Source organism: Podarcis vaucheri (assembly GCF_965113315.1).
Source record: "Podarcis vaucheri genome assembly, chromosome: 10".
Classification (NCBI taxonomy): Eukaryota; Metazoa; Chordata; class Lepidosauria; order Squamata; family Lacertidae; genus Podarcis; species Podarcis vaucheri.
In genome coordinates, this window is record NC_138748.1 from 73,371,327 (window position 1) to 73,394,995 (window position 23,669).

Here is a 23,669-nt window from a genome sequence, read left to right on the forward strand (position 1 = left end):
CTCCTCCTCTCTCTGGCAAAGAGCCCTTCCTCTCCCCTTGGCTGCTTTTGGATCGGGGCCTCTCCTGCATCTGCTTTGTTGCCTCTGAGTTCTGCAGAAAGTGAGCCCCCAGTAACCCATAATCTACAAGAGGCATTTTCTCTCTTCCCCGTCCCATGGCAAACATCGGGCTCTGCCCCTCAAGACTCTGCGTTGCCCAAAAGATGGGGAATGGCTTGGCATCAGCCTTGCGGGTCCCTGCTGTGATTTGGGAGGAGTTTGGCACCCTCTCTGCCCAAGTTCACTCTGCCACAGAAAGCATCGGCAGACCACACGTCTGTGGCAGGGGTGGGAAGTGGCGTGGCACGTAATTAAATGCCATTGCCAAGGAAGGCACTATGGACTGGAGCTGATTTAGGACCTCACATTCTCAGAAAAAGAAACAAGGAAGTAAGAAGCTAAGGAGAGTCTTAGCCCAGAATCCTCTTCTCACAGTGGCCAAGCAGGTGCCTATTATGGGAAATCCACTAGCAGGATCCCCTCTCCCCTCTTGCGTTTCAGAAGCATTGCTTCTTCTGACTGTGGAGGTGCAGGAGAGCTATTGTGGCTTGTGGCCATCGATGGCCCTCTCCACCTTTAGAATACGCTGTGCCACAAAACCACAGCCCTTCTCCTCATTTCACCTTTGATATCTCAAGGTTTCCCAGAGCCTGCTGTTTGTGTGGGCTGGATGCTACAAGGCAATAGCTCCAAGAGTCAACCTCCTGCACTGGAAACCGGTCTTGTGAATACTCCCAACGTACCAGCCATGATAATAAAAAACCGGGCTCAGGAACCTCCTGGCTCAAGCCCCATGGTGATGGCAAGATGTAAGAATGCCAAAGTTGGCTTGCAGGGGAGTGATCACAGCATCGGTTGCCATACCCAAGAAGCCTGCTCTTTTGCCTCATGGCATAATTACTACCATGGCAAGCAAAGGCTGTGTGGCACTCACACACCCGGGCACCTCGGGGGGTGGTGAACTCTCCTTCATTGGAGATTGGATGGCCACCAAACAGGGATTCTTCCTCTGGGATTCCTGCCTTGTGGGGGGCTGGATGACCACAGGGTCATCAACTCTGTGATTCAATGATTCTTCTGTTTCTGTACACCTGCCTTTGCCTGACCTGGGGCCTGCCGGTCTGTTTTGGCTCTTTGCAGGAGACGGACGCAGCAGCAAAGCCTACAAGGAAATGGGGGTGTTGTTAACCTCAGCAGCTGGAAGCTCACGTCAGGGACATGGACGCCTTTTGACCGAAGACAGAATTAATTGATGAGTTTATATAGAAAGAGGAAGCGTTACCCTAGGAGCTAAATGCCTAAAAGGCTTATTTCTCTTCACTCTCTTTTTCCGATCTGTAGGAATACAAAGCAATTGTGGGTTTTCCAAACAGCACACTGAATAGATAAATAAATAGATATAGATATAAATCCTCCTCTTTTTTCTCCACATTTAGGAACTGACTCCAAAGTCACACATCCAGAGCACCCAACTGTTGCTTAAGAGAGAACAAATTGTGAAATGGACCTTCGCTTTGGGGATGAGCCGGCCTCAGGTGGCACTGTGTCTTGAGCAGGGTCGCCTAGTGGGAAGCGAGGGCTCTTCTCTGCGCCCTTTGACCTTGGGACCTGGACCTGTGCTGACCTCAACCTCACCCCCAGTGTTCCGACACAGTCCTAGAGTCAAAGGGTAGGTGATGCTCTGGCCTAGGCAAGATGTCTGTGTGGCAAGGAAGGCCGGTAAAGGCAGGGTTCCCTTTCCCTTCAGAGCTCTTGGGATTGGAAAGCCGGGAAAGGGCAGAAAGGTGGGAAGGTTGGGATGGAGGGAGGAGGTCAGTTTTAGGGAGGGCTGCCTCTTTGAAGTTCCATACAGAACTCACAAAGGATTTGCAGTATCTATACAGACACACAAACACAGAAATCGATAAGATATATTTACCACGGCATGCGGCATGCGCTTTTAGGGACCAGGGAGAAATAACGAGGGCATTGTTTTCAAAACATTGCTGTCACTCCTGTCATGATGTTGATGCTCTCCTGCCTTGCAGAGGGTTGGCTCTACAATTCTATGACTAGTCAGAAATCTTGCCAGTTCATTGTCAGTAGCTCAGTCAATATGGCAATATGGGTTTGAGCCCCACGTCGGGGAAAGATTCCTGCATTGCAGGGGGTTGGACTAGAGGACCCCTGGGGTTCCCTTCCAACTCTACAAGACTATGATTCAAAGGGCTTGCTCTTGCCACCCTTCTTGGTGACACCAAGCTGTGACTCTGAAGCTTATAAATGGATGTGAAATGAACCACACAGCAGCATGGACTGTGTTGAAGAGCCTTATCAGCAAAGGGGGGGGGGCGCGCGATTTCAATTAAAAACAACCCACGGGAAGGTCTGAAGTTTGATGGGAAATGGCAAAGGAGAGGGTCATTTGTAGGAGGGGAGAGTCTGTCCAGACAAGCAACTTCTGTGTAATCTGCTCCTCGGAGGCATTGTCCTAGCTGCATCCCATAATCCCGCTGCCTCCAGTGTGGGGCACATGCCCCTTTCCCTAGCTGATGTCTCGCTTTTCCTCCTTCCCTGCCCAAACTTTTATGCACTGCACTCAGACTTTCTTTTGGAGAGCAACTCCATGTCTAGTCCATCCTTAAAGCAGCCGGAGGGCCCACAATGCATGTGTGCAGGGGTTGACAGACAGGCACTGATTACTGCCATGTGCACTCTGTGGGGCGTCCCTTGCACATGATCCAGAGGCTACAGTTGGGGCAAGATCCTGCAGCATGAAGTTGTTAGCAAACAGCACTTGTGCTCAAGAGACCTGCACTGGCTTCCAATTTGCTACCAGGCCAGGTTCAAGGTGCTACTGCTAGTATATAAAGCGCTTAACAACTTGGGACCAGTCTACCTGAGAGATTGCTTTGCTCCATATAATCCCATCTGACTGCTTCCATTGGAGGAATTTGTACTATTGCAGTTGCGACATAATACCCATTCTGCCTTTGCAAGCATTCGATCGATTAGTGTGGCAACACCTAAACCAGGTATAGGCAAACTCGGCCCTCCAGATGTTTTGGAACTACAGCTCCCATCATCCCTAGCTAACTGGACCAGTGGTCAGGGATGATGGGAGTTGCAGTCCCAAAACATCTGGAGGGCCGAGTTTGCCTATGCCTGACCTACACTCTGGAACTCCCTCCCTACTGATCTCAAGCAGGTGCCTTCACTTCATTCTTTTCAGCGCCTGCTGAAAACATTATTGTTTGGGCAAGCCTACCTAGAAGCGTAGAAAGTTGGTAAGAATCTTTTTCCTGTTTCAGTAGCTTAACCGTTTGCATGCTTTAAAGCATTGCTGTGACATTTTCTTCTCATAAATGGCCTTGAGGTTTTTTTTAACAATCAAGCAAAAAGGAATCTCTGCTGCAGGAGCTGGCGAGGAGAGACTGGTGGGCAGGAGGAGGGGCAAGGAGCCCTGCCCCCTGGCCACACTGGCTTCCAGGGCTTTGAGCCCAGCCTCATTTGGTGAGCCAAGGTCTCCTCAGCCTGGGCCAAACCTAATGAGACCTGTGGAACTGGTTTGGCTCCCCACTTTCCCTCCGGGAGGCACATGGGTGCAGTTGAGCAAGTGTGTAAGTTGCTTTAGATTGCCTGGGGCAAGATAAATCAACTAGCCAATGTAACAAACAAACAAATAAGGGTTTGATTATTTTTAAGGTGAGAACAGACACACCCAAGTGCTAGGAATGCACCCATGCTCATCATTTTGGGACAATGGAGGAACAGGGGACGGGAGCATGGGAGGAGAAGGCTGGTCTGGACACACTCCAAGGGCAGGGGAAGGAGGGAGGGAATGCCCGAGTGGGGGAGGGGATCAGCCTTTCCCTCATCTCCCCCTGCCTCTGCCCCCACCACCTTAAAAAACAACCTCCAGGGGGTTCTGCCTGCTGTCCCCCAGCCCTACCACGCTGGCTGGAGCCGTGGAGAGCTTCCGCCTTATACTGGCACCCACGCCCCTTGGCGCATCAAGCTGAATACGGTACGATCGCATCTCACACGGGGATTTGGTTCCAAGGGTTCTGCGTATGTGCAAAATCACGTATACTGCGCACTTGGACCCACCTCCCCGTGCGAGCACCCCTAGTTTAGGGTTGCCATATTTTGAAAAAGAGGACATATTTTCTGACTTCTCCTTTTAACTATGGATTGCTATGATGGCTCTACCCGTGAAAAAGAGGGCGTGTCCTGGGAAAAGAGGACATATGGCAATCCCACCCAAGTTCCCTAGAGCTGGCGCACTGGGAAGACCTTGCCCCCCAAGTGAGGCAGAGAGCTTAAAAGTTCTTTTTGCGCAGGACGAACCTAGCACAAAACCTGATAGGAATTCAGATGGTCTTGTGAGAGCATCCCGTAAGCAGTGCACCTAGAGGGCCTTGCCTCTGCCCGCCCTGCAAGCACATTAGAGAGTTTTAAAGATGTGGCATTTCCCAGAACCAAAAGTGCTATCCAGCTCTCCTGACTTGTAACCTGCACAATTCCAACCAGCCAGCCTCCAGCCACGTATGGCTGAAATGTCACGCGTGAGATGCGATCGTACTGCATTTTCTACACCGGCCGGCAGCCATGACTCTCCAGAGCTTCAGGAAGCAGCTATTCCCAGCTCTACCTGGAGGTTATGCCACCGGGGAATCGAATCTGGGATTTCCTCCTGCCTGCTCTCCTGCCCCCTTCCCCCGCCCCCTTTCCCGGCCACCCCTCTGGCTTACCGTGCTGCGACCACGGGGGACTTCTTCCCAGGATCCAACACGCTCCCAGCGGGCTCCTCCCCCAGGGAGCGCGTGTCCTTGTTCAGCTGCTGGAGCCGGGAGCTGAGCTCGCTGATCACAGTTGGTTTGTCATCCTCAGCCCCATGCGTCGGCCTGCTGTCCAGGGGGTCCCCCCACAGCTTGGACCTTCGCTGAAAGAGGTAGCGTGGCCGGCCGATGCTGGCGGAAGCCAGCATGGCCGCGTGTTGCTGGGAGATGAGCTCGCTGTCCGAAGACTGCTTCAAGAGAGGGTCCCTGAAAGTAACCGGCCCCTTGCTGAGCTGGGACTTGAGTTTTGGCTTTGGAGGCACTGGTGGCTTCTCGAGTATAAAAGTTTGTCCGTCCGCAAAGGAAGTGTAGGTGTCGGTGGGCTCCCCGCTCTCGGAGGACAGCGTGGACATGCTGGAGACGGTGGAGATGGTGCTTGTGGTCTCCAGGTGGTGATCGCTCGAGCTCCTGGTGTCCACCTCTTCCACTCCAGAGTCCGCCGCGGACTCCGGGGCCGTGGGGGCATCAGAGGGCTTCCCTGAGGGTGTTCCACCAGCGGTAGAAGGTGCTACAGCGGCCGCTGGCATGGATGGCGTGGCGATGACGGGAGAGGCCAGCTGGCTGATGGGGGTGCCGGGGGTGGTGACCAGGACCCCGTTCGCAAACTCGTCTGGCGGAGGAACCAGACCGATCTTGGCCAGCTCCTCTCGCGTCTCCTCATCGCTCGAAGACAGCTGGGCGGGTGGCAGGGTGACCGTGTAGGGCTCCACCTCCTCCTCTGAGCTCCCTTGACCCAGGGTCTTGTCAGAGACTGGGCTGACGGGTGCCACCCCAGCCACGGGGCTGGGCTGTGCCTCGGCCAGGGATGCCTCCGTGGGCTCCAGGCCCCCCTCGGGAATGGGCGACTTCTCCTCTTTCGCCTCGAGATCGAGGTCCTGACCATTGCTCGTGGCGTGGACCATGACAAGTCCGGCCGTCTTCTGCTGCGACGTGTCCACGATGCTGATGATCATTGACTTCCGGTCCTCCGCTTTCCTCTCCTCCTTGGCGGGGGTCTCGGCCCGCGCCTCGCCCTCTTTCCTCACCGCAGCTGGCATCCCCCAGTGGCTCTGCGCCGGGGACAAGACTCCCGGTGTGGGCGCCTTGACCCCGGGCGAGTAGGCGGGCGAGGTGAGGGCCCCTCCCTCCAGCTCCCCCCTCTCGTGCTCTTTGGTTTGGATGTCCACAAACAGGGGCGCCGCGCGGTCCGAGTCCGGGCTGTGGATGGGGGTGGGCGCCCTGGAGGGGACCTGGGTGGACAGCGCCCGCTCCCTTGCGGCCAGCGCAAGCGCCAGAGGCGAGTTGGGATCCAGGGGCTTCCCCGTGAGAGGGTGGATGAACGTCGACGAGGAGCTGCTGATCAATGGCTTTAAAGCTGAGACGGGGGAAGGCAGAAGGACGTCCCGGCTGCCCAGGAGCCGCTCGTCGATCGACCTCGACTGCTGCAGCGATGGCATCTCGATGGTGGGGGGGCTGCCTTCAATGGCCCCGACCGAGAGGAAGACAGTGGATTTCCGCTTTTCGTCAAGGCGCCGATCTCTGTCCTTCATGACCCCGGCGATGGCAGTGGCGAAGGGGAGGCTGGAGGCGTCCACCTGCTGCGGCTGGTACTCCATGCCCAAGCGGTGGCTGCGCCGGGTGGGGGACGGCTCCCGTGTGAAGCCCCCCATGATGGAGAGGGCCGCCCGCTCCTGGGCGTCCTCCACCTGCAGCTGCTTCACCAGCGGGCTCTTCTTCCTCTGGGGCTTGGCGGGGGTGAAGAGGCTGACGTTGAACTGGCCCATGTTGGCGTAGGGGTTGTCCACAGCTCGCCCCTTCCGCTTCAGTTTCTCGGGCGGGGTGGCCGAGGGGGCAGGGCGGGGGATGTCGGTGGGCTCCACGGGGACGTGCGAGGAGTCCTGCAGGATGATCATGGAGCGTGCCCGCTTCTGCCGCTCGGGGTAAGGGAGGGGCGTCCTCGCCTGGTCGTACATCTCGGCCGCGCTGATCACCTGCGGCAGCCCGTGGAGCTTGGCCTCCAAGCCCGGCTTGAAGCTGGAGCGGATCGTGTCGTAGACCCTTCCCGGGGGCGGAGGGGGGGAGAAGGACGGGGGAGGGCCCGTGTCAAAGTAATAGGGGGACGGCGGAGGGGGAGGGGCCGTCTGGGGCGGGGGCGGGATGCCGTGCCCTTCCCGGACCGTGTCTTGCATGGAGGTGCTCCGGGGGAACTTCCCGTCCATTAGGGAAGCGGCAAATTTCTCATCTTCACCTGCAAATCAGCACAACAGGAAACGTCAAGGATTGCTCAGTGGGAAAGGAAACAATGGGTTGGCAAAGCAGGAAGTGAGTCACAGATGCCCTAACAGGCTGCCCCTGGTCCTGCTGGCCACTCCCCTTCATAAGGCTCAGGTTGAACCGGGGATGGGCAGTTTGTGGTGACCCCCAGATGCTGTTGGACTCCACCCAATGGTTGTGTAGGGCTCACGAGTTGCCACTGAGACCATATTACACCGGTCCTGAAAGACCTACATTGGCTCCCAGTACGTTTCTGAGCACAATTCAAAGGGTTTGTGCTGACCTTGAAAGCCCTAAACGGCCTTGGTCCAGTATACCTGAAGGAGCGTCTCCACCCCCCATCGTTCTGCCCTGAGGTCCAGCGCCAAGGGCCTTCTGGTAGTTCCCTCCCTGCAAGAAGCCAAGTTACAGGGAACCAGGCAGAGGGCCTTCTCAGTGGTGGCGCCCACCCTGTGGAATGCCCTCCCATCAGCTGTCAAGGAAATAAACATCTACCTGACTTTTAGAAGACATCTGAAGGCAGCCCTGTTTAGGGGAGGTTTTTTTTTTAATGTTTGAAGTTTTATTCTGTTTTTAGCGTTCTGTTGGAAGCCGCCCAGAGAGGCTGGGGAAACCCGGCCAGATGGGCGGAGTATAAATAATAAAATTATTATTGCCATTATTATCTGTGTTCAGCGGTGGATACTGGCTGCCAGTAGGCAAAAGGGAGCCCAGCTCTGCTTGGGCTTGTACCTTCATATGACCCCCCTCTTGTGGGCTTCCCATTCATGCATTTAGCTAGACACACTGGTCCTGGATGATGAGCCCCCTCTGGCCTGATCCAGCTGCTGCCTGCAGGGCTGTTCTAGAGCACTTTTCTAGAGCAACACCTCTCCTAGTGCCTCTTTTGGAGAATTTGGGATTTGGGCTGGCCTGGCCTGCCACTTTAGTTTTATTTTCAAATGGTTTTATGGAACTTCAAAATATTAACAAACGAGTTTCTCAGACATACAGGCAACGGCCATTTTAGGCATTTCCAATTGATGAGGGGGTCCTTGGAAGAGGGCGGTTTTAGGAACTAACATTGTACAGTCATACTTCTTATTATGTTCGGTTCAGGTTACGTCTTTTCAGGTTGCGTCCTACGGCGACCTGGAAATAACGGAACGGGTTACTTCTGGGTTTCGCCACTCGTGCATGCACAGACGTTCAGAACGTCACACGCGTGCACAGAAGCGGCAAATTATGACCCACGCACGCGCAAACGTGCAGACGCGGGTTGCGTTCTGCTCATGTTGCAAGCGGGCCTCCGGAACAGTGGTATCTTGGTTTAAGAACAGTCCGGCTTAAGAACGATTTGGTTTACAAATGCTGCAAAACCAGAAGTAGTGTCCCAGTTTGCGAACTTTACCTAGGTCTAAGAACAGAATCCGAATGGTGGAAGGGCAGCGGCGGTGGGAGGCCTCATTAGGGAAAGCGCACCTCACTTTAAGAACAGTTTTGGTTTAGGAACCGACTTCTGGAACGGATTAAGTTCGTAAACCGAGGTACCACTGTAATGCCAAGAGAAATTATAATAAACTTTACCATTAACTTTGCAGCGTTTCACTTATTGCATAGACTTCTTTGCTGCTACAGGATGCAGATGGTGGGATAGAATGATGATGCTGATACTTTAAAAAAACCAAAAAAGCAAGAAATCCTTCCTGGTTTCTGTAAGCCAAATCTTCCCATTACATGGAGACACTTTCCAGCCATGTGCTGCACTATTTGTACAGTGATACCTTGGGTTACATACGCTTCAGGTTACATACGCCTCAGGTTACAGACTCCACTAACCCAGAAATAGTACCTTGGGTTAAGAACTTTGCTTCAGGATGAGAACAGAAATTGTGCAGTGGCGGTGCAGCAGCAGCGGGAGGCCCCATTAGCTAAAGTGGTGCTTCAGGTTAAGAACAGTTTCAGGTTAAGAACAGACCTCCAGAACGAATTAAGTTCTTAACCCAAGGTACCACTGTATATGCAATAAAACCATGCCAGACATCATGGGAATTGTCACATTTCTCTTGTCCCCTTGACACTTTTAATTTGTGCGATAACTTTTCCAGTAAGGCTGTTTGCCAAACTATGCGATACCCCTGCAGTCCCCTGTCCCATCCACCTAAGGCAAGAACTTGCCGCCCATCTAAAATGCTCAAACATCCCATTGCAACTTTACTGCGGCTTTGTTTGCTAAATCTGTGGGATGATCCATTGAAAAGTTTCAGCTCTCTGGAGTTCTTGACATGGATCCTGGCAGCTGCCCAGATCGTCAGTTGCCCCAGCTTTTGCTTCAGTATAAAAATACACGGAGCTTAGCATTAGCTAGGCGGGGAAAACAAGTCACAAATTATGTGTTGCCAATGGCTTGGAGAACCTTGAAAAATCTTATGCTGCTTGATGGGGGTTTATCTTCTTTAAAAGAAACAAAGCCCCAGGACTCCATCTCTACAGTACAATGCGAAATTTAGCTTTCCTAATCGTCTTAAGTACTCTGCCAACCTAATATTAAGTCTCTTCTAGATATAATGCGCTGCTTCCTTTTTTTTTGGCACTTCTATTATTTTTATTGTATCCATTTCTTTGATTTACTTCAATAAAGACTTTAAAAGAAATGCCGTCAGTGTCCCAGTCCTGTAGGACACGGGCCATGCACACAAAAGCGAGAGCACAGAGCCAAGGAACATGGCACATTCAGGACTGGCAAGGTGCTTCGGGAGACAGGCGAACTAATACCAGTGTAGTGGAAGAAGCAAAGATCACTAGTGTTGAAGCAATGATTCTTCAACATCCGCTTCGTTGGGACTGGTCATGTTGTGTGGATGCCTGATTATCGTCTTCCAAAACAACTCCTCTATTCCAAACTTAAAAATGGAAAGCGCAATGCTGGTGGTCAACAAAAGAGGTTTAAGAACTTACTCGAGGCATATCTAAAAAAATGTAGCATAAACACCGACAACTGGGAAACACTGGCCTCCAGTTGGAGAACAGCCTTTCCCAAAGGTGTCATGGGCTTTGAAGACACTCGAACTCAGGACGCAAGGGGGAAACGTGTTAAGAGGAAGGCACACTTGGCAAACCCTCACCATGATCAACTTGGAAACCAATGTCCCCACTGTGGAAGGATGTGTGGATCCAGAATTGGCCTCCACAGTCACTTACGGACTCATTGTTAAAACCGTGTTTATGGAAGACAATCTTACTCGGCTACGAGGGATCGCAGAAGAAGAAGAAGAAGAAGAAGAAGAAGAAGAAGAAGAAGAAGAAGAAGAAGAGCTGGGCATGTTCAGCCTGGAGAAGAGGAGGTTAAGGGGTGATATGATAGCCATGTTCAAATATATAAAAGGATGTCATATAGAGGAGGGAGAAAGGTTGTTTTCTGCTGCTCCAGAGAAGCGGACACGGAGCAATGGATCCAAAGTACAAGGAAGAAGATTCCACCTAAACATTAGGAAGAACTTCCTGACAGTAAGAGCTGTTTGACAGTGGAATTTGCTGCCAAGGAGTGTGGTGGAGTCTCCTTCTTTGGAGGTCTTTAAGCAGAGGCTTGACAACCATATGTCAGGAGTGCTCTGATGGTGTTTCCTGCTTGGCAGGGGGTTGGACTCGATGGCCCTTGTGGTCTCTTCCAACTCTAGGATTCTATGATTCTATGATTCTAAGAGAGCAGGACTGGGCATATCCTTATTGGTAGCTGTTTTTGGGTATGTGTGCAGACTCTTCTCTGCCCCACTCGCCATGCAATTCAGTGGAGAAAATCTCTCCACTGACCTACATGGGGTGAGAGAAGAAAGAGTTCGAATCCCCAGAAAGGGCAAGGAAAAGGAATCTTAGCCCCTCAGCATGAACTTTGTTTCACACCAAGGTTTGTTAGCAGGGCAGGTGGGCTTCCACCCTCACCTGTCTCTTGTGGGGGGGGGCAGTCTATTCTTTCTCCTCATGCAAATTAATTGAGAAAGCAATTCCGCCATTAACTTGAACGGGGTGGAGAGAGAGGCTGGATTGCCAGGGCAACGACTGTCCTTGGTTGACCCCTGAGTTGGCGAGGCTCATTGACAGAAACATGAAATAGAGGCTTCAGTGTCATTGGCCCAGTCCTGGCCAAGGGAAACCGAGAAGGCAACTTCTGCCTCAGTTTTGAGACGTCTGCCGAAAACTTCTTCATTCCATCAGGCAATTAAGAATACCTTTCCAGCTCATTGATGGGCCTCTTAATTTTTATGTATTTTCATTATATATAGGTATTATTGTAAACCACTTTGATGTTGTTTATGACTTAGTGGTATATGCAGATTTGCATAAATAATAAAAGGAAAGAAAATGGCTGCAGTATTTGGAAATCTCTTATTGAAATAATAATAATAATAATAATAATAATAATAATAATAATAATAATAATAATAGTCCCCTACCCATCTCACTGGGTTACTGCAGTCTCACTGGGCTGTTTCCAACAAATATAAAAGCATACTAAAACATTAAAAACTTTGGTCTAGATTCAACCAGAATCTTCCATTCCCCTTGAAAAAAGAAACAGCACAATTTTGGGATGTGTGCTGAAGGGGAGGGAGTTCTGTGCAACTTTGGAAACCCTGACTTGCTTGCTCTGTGGGATCAAGACAGACCAACCCCACTGGATAAGAATAAGAATAAGAATTTATACCCCACCCATCTGTCTGGGTTTCTCCAGCCACTCTGGGCGGCTCCCAACAGAACACTAAAAACACGATAAAACATCAAACATTAAAAACTTCTCCAAATAGGGCTGCCTTCAGATGTCATATAGTTCTTTATCTCCTTGACATCTGAAGGGAGGGCATTTCACAGGGCAGGCACCACCACTGAGAAGGCCCTGTGCCTGGTTCCCTGTAGCTTCACTTCTCACAGGGAGGGAACCACCAGAATGTTAGGATATTTCCATTCCACCTTAAAAGGGAGCAGGATGTTTGTGTCACAGCCTGCGTATTTCCTGTTTTCACAGGATGTTTCTGTTGTGTCTTTGCTTTCGTTTCTCTGTGTGTGCTGGAGACACTGACGCAGGCAGTCATGTCTTTCTTTGTTCTGATCAACGCTGAATAAAACTTGTAAATAATGCTCTCCTGAGTGCGACTTTTGCTGTGCATTATCTGCTGATAGAGTGTGCATGAGCTCTGGAATGTGGCAAGATATTTCAGGAAACTCATGTCACTAATTGCTGATACTGCGTGCCTACGGGAGATCGATGGATCGTCCGGCAGACGGCTTGGGGCCATGATGGACTTTGTCTCCCTGGCAGTATCCCAACACAGAAGCCCCTCGGAGCTGGACCTCAATGTCCGGGCTGAGCGATGAACTTATACCAACAGAAGATAATTATTAATCTTATTTTGAGACATTTCCATGTTGCAGAAGGTGCAAAAACCAGATTGGGAAATGGTCCTTGCTGTATGGTCCTTTTTTCTCACCATGAAACTTAATTGAGCGATCCCTCTACTAAACTTGCATTAACTGTTTGCACAGGCAATCACAGAGCTGGAAGGGACTTCTAAGGGTCATCTAGTCCAACCCCCGCCACGCAATGCACATATGCATACCTGAGTTTTAACACACTGCATGACAAAGACAAGATGGCACACTTGACTTAAGACTCTCCTGCTTCTCTTTTACTATTGTCAAAAATGGCCTCATAAGCAAGTGAGATGCATCCATGTGCAGCCATATTGAGAGGCTGTGCAGAGGAGGGTGACCAGGATGATCAAGGGTCTGGAAACCACACCTGATGAGGAACGGTTGAGGGAGTTGGGGATGTTTAACCCGGAAAAGGGGAGACTGAGAGGAGATAGGATACCCATCTTCCAATATCTTGAGGGCTGTTCCATGGAAGATAGAGCAACCTTGTTGTCTCCTGCTCTGGAAGGGAGGACTCGATCCAATGAATTCAAGTTACAAGAAATGAGATTCCAACTAGGGTTGCCATATTTCGAACAGCAAAAAAGAGGACACATTTTCCAACTTCTACTTTTAACTACCGTATTTCTCGCTCTATAGGACACACCAGACGATAAGACGCACCTAGTTTTTGGAGGAGGAAAACAAGAAAAAAAAATCTGAATCCCAGAAGCCAGAACAGCAAGAGGGATCTGGCTTCTGGGATAGCCTCTTGCTGTTCTGGCTTCTGGGATAGCCACGCGAAGCCTCTCCTGGACAGCGAGATGAAGGCTCCCCCTGCCCGGAAGAGGCTAAGCCAGAAGCCAGGACAGCAAGCGGGATCGCTGCGCAGCTGAGCCAGAAGCTAGAACAGCGAGAGAAAGCGCTGTCCTGGCTTCTGGGATAGCTGGCAGCCTGCATTCGCTCCATAAGACGCACACACATTTCCCCTTACTTTTTAGGAGGGGAAAAGTGCGTCTTATAGAATGAAAAATACGGTATTTATTGCTATGACGATTCTCATTTCACATTCCCACGAAAACGAGGACGTGTCCTGGAAAAAGAGGGCACATGGCCACCATAAACAGGAAGAACCTTCTAGCCGTGAGAGCTCTTCAAGTGTGGAACAGACTTCCTCAGAAACCTTCCTCGAAGGTTTGCAAGCAAGGGGCTGGACTAGATGCGCTCTGGGGTCCCTCTACAGTTCTATGATTCTGCTGCTCCACAAATCTTGCCATCGTGCCTCTTCCCCCTGAGTGTTTTGCGACTCTGTCGAACCGGATTTCTAGAGTATCTGGGAATGCCAGCCCTCGGCTCTGAAGTGAATCACCGGCGGATTGTTGCCATTGTCCGTAATTAACTCTTTGGGAATCCCTGGAGGGAAGACGTGGTGGCTCACAATGCCTGACGACGGGGCTGTTCTCTGTGTTGTCCAACATATCATTAAAAGCGCGCCAGTGACTAGCAGGGTGCTAATCGGAGGCAATTAGTCCTTTTTAATACCAGCAGAGCTGAGTCAAAGTGGGTCAGAGGATGCGCAGGGATCTCATGAAATCACAGCGCCAGAGAGGAAGAGGCTATGTGTTCTACTCTCTTGCCCTGTGGTACGATTCACTTGGCAGGAAGAGCCCGTGACCAACGCTTTTATACACCTTCACTATTTTCTTTTCCAGGGACAGCACTTGGGTAAATAACTCAAAAAGAGGAAGGAGGGTTGCTGGATGAGGCCAGTGGTCCGTCTAACACAACACCCTCTTCTCAACAGTTCAAAAAGAGGAAATGTCCCCAAAACGAGGAGGTTGGTAAAAAGGGAAGTTGAAAGGCAAAGTCAAGAGGGTTAAATCACTCCCAAAAGCTTGGGTGTTGTTTACAAAAACACAATACAGTCAAACCTCGGTTGTCGAGTGTAATCCGTTCCAGACTTCCGAAACATTCAACAACCGAGGCATCAGACGTTCAGGTTCCGAAAAACGTTTGAAAACCGGAGCGTTTACTTCCAGGTTTCCGGTGTTCGGGAGCCGAAACATAAAATAACAGAGGCGTTTGCGAACCGAGGTTTGACTCAATTGCAGCGTTGATCAGGTACTGCGAGGGCTAGGGGTACATCGGAATGGTTGATGAGTTTAGTCAAAGATGCTGTTAGAGGCTATAAGGCTTCCTTCAATAAAAGCACGGAAGGCTTGCCCAAAGGAAGAGAACAAAAAGAATACGAGGAAGTGAAAAGAAAACTGCCAATGTCCTAATCCAGGGGTCTGCAACCTTTAAGACAAAAAGAACCACTTGGACCCGTTTCCGAAGAAAAAAAAAACACTGGGAGCCGCAAACTCGTCATTATAAAAATAAGTTTTTTGTCACTTTTTTATTATTTCTTTGTTTGACCCCTCAGAATTACTCCTCCTCATAGAAATAAACGTTAAATTAACAAGTTACCTTTTTGTGTGTGTGTGTTCTTCACTCCCCTTCAAAACAGTGACCAGCGTACATGCCCCCTTTCAATGCAGTGACCAGCGTACATGCCCCTTACCATGTAGTGGGTGGGCGGGCGGGAAGGTGACGTTGGGACGGTGCGTGACTAATGCACGCACCGCCCCCATGCGATGTCACAGCCAGTATAGCGCCTGCCACAGTGGGGAGTGTCGGGGCGCACAATGCGCCTCCTCCCCTCGCTAGTATCCGCCCCGGAGCCGCGGCAAAGGTGTAAAAGAGCCACATGCAGCTCCGGAGCCGCGGGTTGCAGACCCCTGTCCTAATCCCAAAGGCAAGTAAGAAGGGACATGATAGAAGTTTCTGAAATCATGCATGGAATGGAGAAAGAGGATACAGAAGAGTTTTTCTCCATCTCTCCTAACTCTAGAAGTCATGGACATCAAATGAACCAAGGTGAAGGTTGGAAAATTGAGGGCAGATAAAAGAATAGTCCTTCCATGGAGGATTTTTTAGCAGAGGCTGAATGGACGTCTGTCATGGATGCTTTAGCTGAAATCCCTGTATTGCAGGGGGTTGGACTAGATGACCCTCGGGGTCCCTCCAACTCTACAATTCTAGGATATGAAATAGGACTTAATTCTAAAAGAGCAGCTACAACAGTCTGCAACAGCCAACGCAAAAGAGCCCCTTCAGGCCCCACAGAGGTCAACGTCTATTGTGGCAACTGCTCCCTTCTTCAGATGCAGGTAATTTGCTTTTGGCTCATCAGCCTGGCATAAAAATATCAGAGCCTGATGACTGCCCTCCTCCTTTGCCTTCCTCCTCAGATCCTGCTGCAGCTTGCTCTGAATCCACTTCCTTTAAAAAGAGTAATGCCAATCATTGCCTTTTAAAATTCTAATTCTGGGTCTACCTGGAAGGGTTCCACTATGGAAAGCCAATCTTGGATCTCTGCTTCCCCATTCGTGTGCCTCAGCGTCACGCCGAGGAGGAACAGTTCGGGAGATGCTGGGCTGTGACTCACAGCCATTTATTCATCAGCGCCTCCAGAACATTTCCAGGAGCCCAGAAATGTCTCGCATCATGAGGTGGCCCTTCCTCGCTTTCTCAATGGGAGCAGCGCTGTAGCCACAGTTCTGGCGGGATGGGGATAGAGCAGAGAATCCCTCGGGTCTCCTGAATGCCACCAAATACCATTTGGGGTTCTCCAACTATCTGATGGGCATTTGCTTCTCAAGGCCCTTAACTTCAAGGATGCTACAGACCAGCGAGAGGCAACCAGCCGTAGAAAAAGCTGAATGTTGTTCTAGGCTGCATCAAGAGAAGTGTGGTGCCCAGATCAAGGGTAGTAATAGTACCACTTTATTCTGCCTTGGTCAGAGCATGCCTGGAATCCTGTGTCCAGTGCTGCACAACACAATTTGTGAAGGATGTTGACAAGCTGGAAGATGTGCAGAGGAGGGCAACCAAGATGATTGAGGGTGTGGAAACTAAGCCTGATGAGGAATGGTTGAAGGAGCTGGGTATGTTAACTTTCTGAAAGTAAGAGCTATTCGGGAGGTGGTGGACTCTCCTTCCTTGGAGGTTTTTAAGCAGAGGTTGGACTGTCATGGATGCTTTAGCTGAGATTTCTGCATTGCAAGGCACTGGGCTAAATAATAATAATAATAATAATAATAATAATAATAATAAAAATTTTTATTTATACCCCACCCTCCCCAGTCAAGACTGGGCTCAGGGCAGCTAACACCCGATATAAAAACAAATTGGTTGAAATACAACTTAAAAACAAGACTAAAATACAACATTAAAACATTAAAATACAGCCTCATTTCAATGGAAACTCCAATCAAAAACTTTTGGGGGGATGAAAACGTCAAGTCTTCACCAAGGCTAACTATCCAGACTGGTCCTACATGGGCCAGAAAAAAGCCAGGGAAGTCCCCAAATAGGAGTTCCATCACAGGAGGAGAAAGGAAAAAGGAAGAGGGTAAGGAGATCAAGTTGATTCCAAGCCGAAGGCCAGGCGGAACAACTCTGTCTTACAGGCCCTGCGGAAAGAAATCAGATCCTGCAGTTCCCTGGTCTCATGAGGCAGAGCGTTCCACCAGGCTGGAGCCAGTGCTGAGAAGGCCCTGGCCCTGGTTGAGGCTAATCTGACTTCCTTAGGGACCTCTAGGGTGTTGCTATTTATGGACCTTAAGGTCCTCCATGGAGCATACAGGGAGATGACCCCTGGAGATCCCTACAGTGAGTCTATGATTAACCTGGTCCCATCCAGATGTTGCTGGACACAGCTCCCATCAGCCGCTGCCAGAAACTCCGGCCTTCGGGACTCTCAGCTGTGGCCTACAAGTGCAGCCATCTTACAAATATCAGGCTTGCTGTGCGAGCTGATGGGACATCTGGAGCCTGAAACATCTGGATGGCACCAGGTGGGTGAAAGCCATTTGTTCTCTTCTCCTGCCAGCTGTGGGCAGGGCTGCTCATAATCTTCCTCTGCAATGTTTGCAGTTCGAATCAGCAATAGCTTCAATTCTGCAGCACAGTGAACTCAGGCCAAACCAGCTTGTTCTATATATTCTGAAACGGATTGTAGGAAGATTCAGAACAGAATTTTTTTTTCATGCAGCACTTAGTTAAACTGTGGAACTCCCTCCCACAGGAGGCCACCAACTTGAATCTAGCAACTCTCCCTTTGTTCTTATAATTGCACTCCAATTGCATACCCAAAACAACCTCTCATTTGAGCCCTGGTTATAAGGCCAGAGGTCCTCTAAGCTGGCACTGTTTCCCTCCTGCCCAAGGCGTTCCGAAGAGACCATTTCATTTCTGCTAAGACAAAGGCTTCTGAGCTGCGTGAGTTAGCAGGGCTGGTTTTGTGGCCAGTGAATCAAACCTGGCTTCCAAAGGACTGGCTGGGCAGGGACACCCTTGCCGCGCATATGCTCCATCAGGCCACAGACCAAAGCATGGAGCTCTCCGCTACAAAAGCCAGTAAAAGATTTGCCTCGACAGTCACACAGAGCGGCTACCAGATGCCAAGTCTCTTATTACAGCAGAAGGATGGCGAGTGGTTTGGCTCCCAGCTGGCTCCTTGTCAGGGGGATGAACCTTCCTCAAAAGGTTCTTCCACCTGCTGAGGTCTCCAAGGTAAAAAAAGAAGAAGGTAAAGGTAAAGGACCCCTGGACGGTTAAGTCCAATCAAGGCGACTATGGGGTTGCGGTGCTCATCTGGCTTTCAGGCCAAGGGAGCCGGTGTTTGTCCACAGACAGTTTTCTGGGTCATGTGGCCAGCAGGACTAAACTGCTTCTGGCACAACAGGACACTGTGACTAGTGCCAGAGCACATGGAAACACTGTTTACCTTCCTGCCACCGTGGTACCTATTTATCTACTCGCATTGGTGTGCTTTAGAACTGCTAGGTTGGCAGCAGCTGGGACCGAGCAAGGGGAGCTCACCCCGTCGCGGGGATTTGAACCGCCGACCTTCTGATCAGCAAGTCCTAGGCTCTGTGGTTTAACCCACAGCGCCACCCGCGTCCCGGCAGGGAGGGTGGAAAGGCGCAAAAGCACCAGCAGAGCCAAATTCCCACATGGACCAATGAGTGTGGAGGCAGTGGCAACGGGAGCCGACGGGACACAAGCTGCCTCAGATCAGGTCAGGCCTTTGGTCATCTGGATCAGCTATGTCTACCTTGACTGACAGCATCTCTGTCCCCCTTATCGTATTGCGGCCCCACAGGTCTAACGCACAGCAACGGCAAGGGAGACACTGACGACGGCAAAACGTAGAACCGTCACGACAGCAAATCGTAGAAACACAGAATCGTAGAGCTGGACGTTGGCTGCACTGCGCTGAGCCCCAAAGACCAGAGGGGAACAAAGGGGCTGCAAGCTGCCCTCTGGGACCCAAACACAAAAGCACCCTAGAGAAGCTGCCCTGTACCGAGTCAACCCATTGGCCCATCTAGCCCAGCTCTGTCCGCACGGGTTGGCAGCAGCTCTCCGGGGTTTTAGACAGGGGTCTGTCCCTGCCCCACCTGCTGAAGATCAAACCTGTGGCATTTTGCATGCAAACCATGCGCTCCACCACTGAGCCACACATCCCTTCTGCACACGCAGATTTTTGAGTGGACAACTCCGTTAAAAAACCACCAAGATGCCAAAGTATTCGTCTGTCTACCCTGCTCTTGTTGGAATCCGAAGGCTGCGCATTCGGGGAGCACAGATGACAAACACGAGATACACATCCCAGGGGGCAGCTCCTCCTCTGAGATAAGAGTGCGCAGAGGCAGCGCTATGGCGGGTGCATGAACCACGGTTTCTTTTCTGGAATTTTAAAAGGGCCAGCACTTCTTTAAAGACAAGGAGGCAAAGCAGGGGAGATGGAGAAGGCCTCCCTAATAGCTGATATTCCTATCTTTCCTCAGACCCAGGCGGAAAAAAGATGCTGGTTTTTAAAAGAGAAGCTGAGAGGCAGGGCAGCCGAGTGTCAGAGAGGAGTCAGTAGAAAAAAGACAGTTGCGGAACCGAGAAATTACACAAAACAAATGAAATACTGTGAAAATCCCTGAAATGAGAAGTAATCGACTAGTAATCTTTAACATCAGCAATAACATCTAGACCATGGGAGCATTTCAGTTCCTGAGTTTGTTTAAAATCTAAAACAGCTTATCTGGTATTCCTTTCTTTGGATTTGTGCTATTCAGGTCTTTTAAACCTTTTTGTAAAGGCAATACTAGAGTTTTCACAGCCGAGTCCTCAACTCCTTATTACTACTGCTTGGCTTTCTTCAAGCTGGGCTGTGTCCAAAACTTGACATTTAGGTTTTCAAACCTTTTTTGTAAACTCAGTTTTAGAAACTGTACCTTTGAGTCCTCATTCCTTTATTACTGCGCTTTGCTTCACCTAGGTCGAGATAGGATTGTAATACTTTTTGGAGTTTTACCCCCTTTCTTTGAATTTGGTCATTTAAGGTTTATGATTTCTCTATTTCCTTCTGAGGAAATTGAATAGTTCAGTGAAACGAGGTTTGTAGCCATCATCCCGTTAAGGCTTGGCTGAATTCTAGGTTTTTCTAATTTTTCCCTTAAACTTTTTGATTTCTGTTATTTAGTTTAATTCTATAAGATAATATTTCTAGTCGGTTACTTCTCGTTTCAGGGATTTCCACAATATTTCATTTGTTTTGTGAATGCCAGACGGGAGTCTCTGCGCCCCTGGAAGCTGTGGCTCAACGGTCCTGGCACCCAGGGGAGAAGCCTGGGGTCGTGGTCTGGGGTCATGTAGAAACATCACACCTACCTACAGATTTTGTCCGCGGAATTCCTTTGCGCAGGGAAATGTGGGGTTTCTCTGGACCAGTGTGGGCCGCCATCCCTTGCCGCTCAAAGAGAGACTGGAAAAAAGAGAGGGGGACAAGGGTCACTCTTCTGCCTGGCCATCATAGTTTTGTGGAGGTGGAAGGAACCCTAAGAGGTCACCACCCCCCATGAGATGCAGGAATCCCAGCTCAAGAATGCCTGGCAGTTCGATGGCCAGGTCTCAGGCACATAGCTGTCAACCTTCCCTTTTTTTGCCGGAAATTCCCTTATTCCAGTGCCGTTTCCCGCCGCTATCCCAGATTGTTAGATATCCCGTAGACTGTCCCCGGGACAGGTGAGGCTCCTGATCCCTTATTTTTGAGGCCGCTGATCCCTTATTTTCAAATCTGGAAGTTGACAGCTATGCTCAGGCATTCGTGAGCTGGGATTCTGGCATTGCCGGCGGCTGGGCTAGATGCCCTGTCTGGCTGCTTCCCAATTCTACAATTCCACAATCCCTGGGACTTTGGTTTCCGCCAGCTCTGGAAAAAGAACAGCGAGGCTTTGCAGGGAGGCTGCTCTCCACCTTGACAAGTGCTTTTACGATTTTAAAAATGGATGCATCGCCTACGCTGTCGAAAGAAATAAAAAAAATTGTCCAGTAGAACCTTGGAGACCAACTAAGTATGTTCTGGGTATAAGCTTTTGAGTGCATGCACACGTCTTCAGATACACTGGAACAGAAGTCACCAGACCCTTATATATAGTGGGAGGGTGGGGTGGGGTTTTTCTCAGTAGGTTAGTGGGAGATGGGGGATTGACTCAATGGGTATGGTAAAGCTGTTAACGACTGTCAACACTGCAGTTAGTCCTACAGGAAAAAGCATGGGATAGAAAGCTTGCAGACGAAAGCTTATACTCAGAACAAACTTAGTTGGTATCTAAAGTGCTACTGGACAATTTTTTTATTTATTTCGACTGTGTCAGACCAACACGGCTCCCTATCTGAATCTACGTTGTCAAGAACACCTTGAAAGCGTCAGTTGGTGGAATTGGCACTACAGTGGCACCTTGGTTCTCAAACGCCTTGGTACTGAGACAACTTGGAACTGAAACAACTACTGATTTCTTGATTGTGTGACTGCAGTACATTGTCTGTTGCTTTCATTTTATGGATCCATGGTCTCGTTAGATAGTAAAATTCACTTTAAATTGCTGTTTTGGGGGTTGTTTTTAAAAGTCTGGAACAGATTAATCCATTTTACATTACTTTCTATGGGAAAGTGTGCCTTGGTTTTGGAACGCTTTGGTTTTGGAGCGGACTTCCGGAACGGATTAAGTTTGAGAAACAAGGTACCCCTGTACTGCAGGTGCCCCATAACACCCATGCCACATTTCAAAGCACTTGATTGTTTAGTGTGGCAGCACCTTTGAAACTCCCAGCCTATTGATATCAAACAGGAGCCTTCGCTGTACTCTTTTTGGTTCCTGCTAAAAAAAACCCAACGTTCTTGTTTAGACAGCACAGAAGCTTAGGAAGTCGATGTGAATTCTAACTTGTTTTAGTACAGTCATATCTCATGTTACGTTTGCTTCATGTTACATCCTTTCAGGATACGTCCCGCGGTGACCCAGAAGTACCAGAAAGGGTTACTTCCGGGTTTTGCCGCTCGTGCATGTGCAGATGCGCAAAGTGACATCACGCACATGTGCAGAAGTGGTGAATTGCAACCCGCTCGTGCGCAGACACGCTGCTGCGGGTTGCGTTCCTTTCATGTTGCGAAAGGGCCTCCGGAACAGATCCCGTTTGCAACCAGAGGTATCACTGTATTTTAATTTTCAGCATGTTGCAATTCCCCACCTTGATTTTCTTGACTTATCTTTTCGTAAACCTCTTTGAGGGGGTGGGTGTCTGGTGTATAAATTTCATGAAATAAATAGACACCCCCCCCCATTCCTTACTTGTCAACCAGGGCAAAGCATTCCAGTGAGTTGGGCCATATCCTTAGCTTTCTCTGGCTTCCTGTCCCCAAAAGGCTGCTCCCCCGCAACCAGTGGCGTAGCGTGGGGGTGCAGGGGGGGCCCAGCTGCACCGGGCGCAACATCTAGAGGGGGGCGCGCTCGCACTCGCAGCTCTCTGCCCCTAGGGCAGAGGGGGCGCAAATTACTTGCCTTGCCCCGGGTGCTGACAACCCACGCTACGCCACTGCCCGCAACCCCTGGAATCCTTCCCAGTTTGTGGCTCTCCTTGCCGCACCCCCTGCCCTGCCCCCCTGCCCGCTGTGCTCCCGTATCTCTCACACTGATCTCCGCAGGGGTGATCCTTCTGCTGGTGGGTCTCTGCTTCACAGTGGCTGCCCTGGAATCTGCCTCCACGATGTCCGCTCTCAGCGAGGGCTCGGCGGCTGCCAAGATCTCGTCCAGCTTCTCTGCAAAGTCAAGACATGGCATCCCTGTGAGCCAGGCATTCCTGTGAGCAGGAACTGGACACAGAGATGGGCTGGATGTGCTGCCAGGGGGAGGGTGCGCTTGCATGCCAGCAAGGGAGCCCTGCGGCCTTCTGGGTGGCAGGCGAGGCCTCGCTCCCTTCGCCTTGTAGGAGAAAAGCGCCCCCACCACCACAGGAACCCCACAGCTCCTTGAAAGGATCAGCACCCAAAGGGCCACAATTGGGTCTACGAGATTGCCTATGCACTTGTTCCATGGAAGTGAGAGCTGGACCATAAAGAAGGCTGATCGCCGAAGAATTGATGCTTTTGAATTCTGGTGCTGGAGGAGACTCTTGAGAGTCTCATGGACTGCAAGAAGATCAAACAGAGCCTAGGACTTGCCAATCAGAAGGTTGGCGGTTCGAATCCCCGCAACGGGGTGAGCTCCCATTGCTCGGTCCCTGCTCTTGCCAACCTAGCAGTTTGACAGCACCCAGTGCAAGTAGATAAATAGGTACCGCTCCGGCAGGAAGGTAAACGGCATTTCTGTGCTTCTCTGGTTCGCCAGAAGCAGCTTAGTCATGCTGGCCATGTGACTCGGAAGCTGTCTGCAGACAAACGCAGGCTCCCTCGGCCAATAAAGCGAGATGAGTGCCGCAACCCCAGAGTCAGTCACGACTGGACCTAATGGTCAGGGGTCCCTTTACCTTTACCTGCCTCCAGTGGCAGGGAGTTCCACAGTTTAATAACTACGCGCTGCATGAAAAAGGACTTCCTTTTGCTCTCCTTCAGACAGAAGCCGCCTTCTCCATCAGCGCAGCCCTCCCCAAAAGCTGGCTGCCTCTGGTTTTAGAGCGGCGTTCGCCAACCTGGTGCCCTCAAAATGCACAGGTGGGTTTTTTTTTGGGGGGGGGGACTACAACTCCCCATCAGTCCCGGCCAGCACAGCTGGTTGAAGTTGCAGTTCCCCA

General features: G+C 50.5%; 1 protein-coding gene across 11 annotated transcripts in view; it reads right to left on the bottom strand.

Annotated features, from left to right (window-relative positions):
• The window catches only part of SHANK3 (SH3 and multiple ankyrin repeat domains 3), a 455,788-nt gene that overhangs the window by 19,162 nt on the left and 412,957 nt on the right, over positions 1-23,669 (bottom strand). For 8 of the 11 annotated variants that reach the window (XM_082238697.1, XM_082238699.1, XM_082238698.1 and 5 more), the window contains 3 exons: positions 22,571-22,698; positions 20,271-20,364; positions 4,773-7,086 (listed from right to left, as the gene is read on the bottom strand). In XM_082238697.1, coding sequence (XP_082094823.1) covers positions 4,773-7,086; positions 20,271-20,364; positions 22,571-22,698 — 2,536 coding nt within the window. Of the gene's footprint in view, positions 1-1,321; positions 1,375-4,772; positions 7,087-20,270; positions 20,365-22,570; positions 22,699-23,669 lie in introns of all 11 variants that reach the window. The other 3 variants (XR_014223665.1, XR_014223666.1, XM_082238701.1) reach the window with 1 other exon arrangement.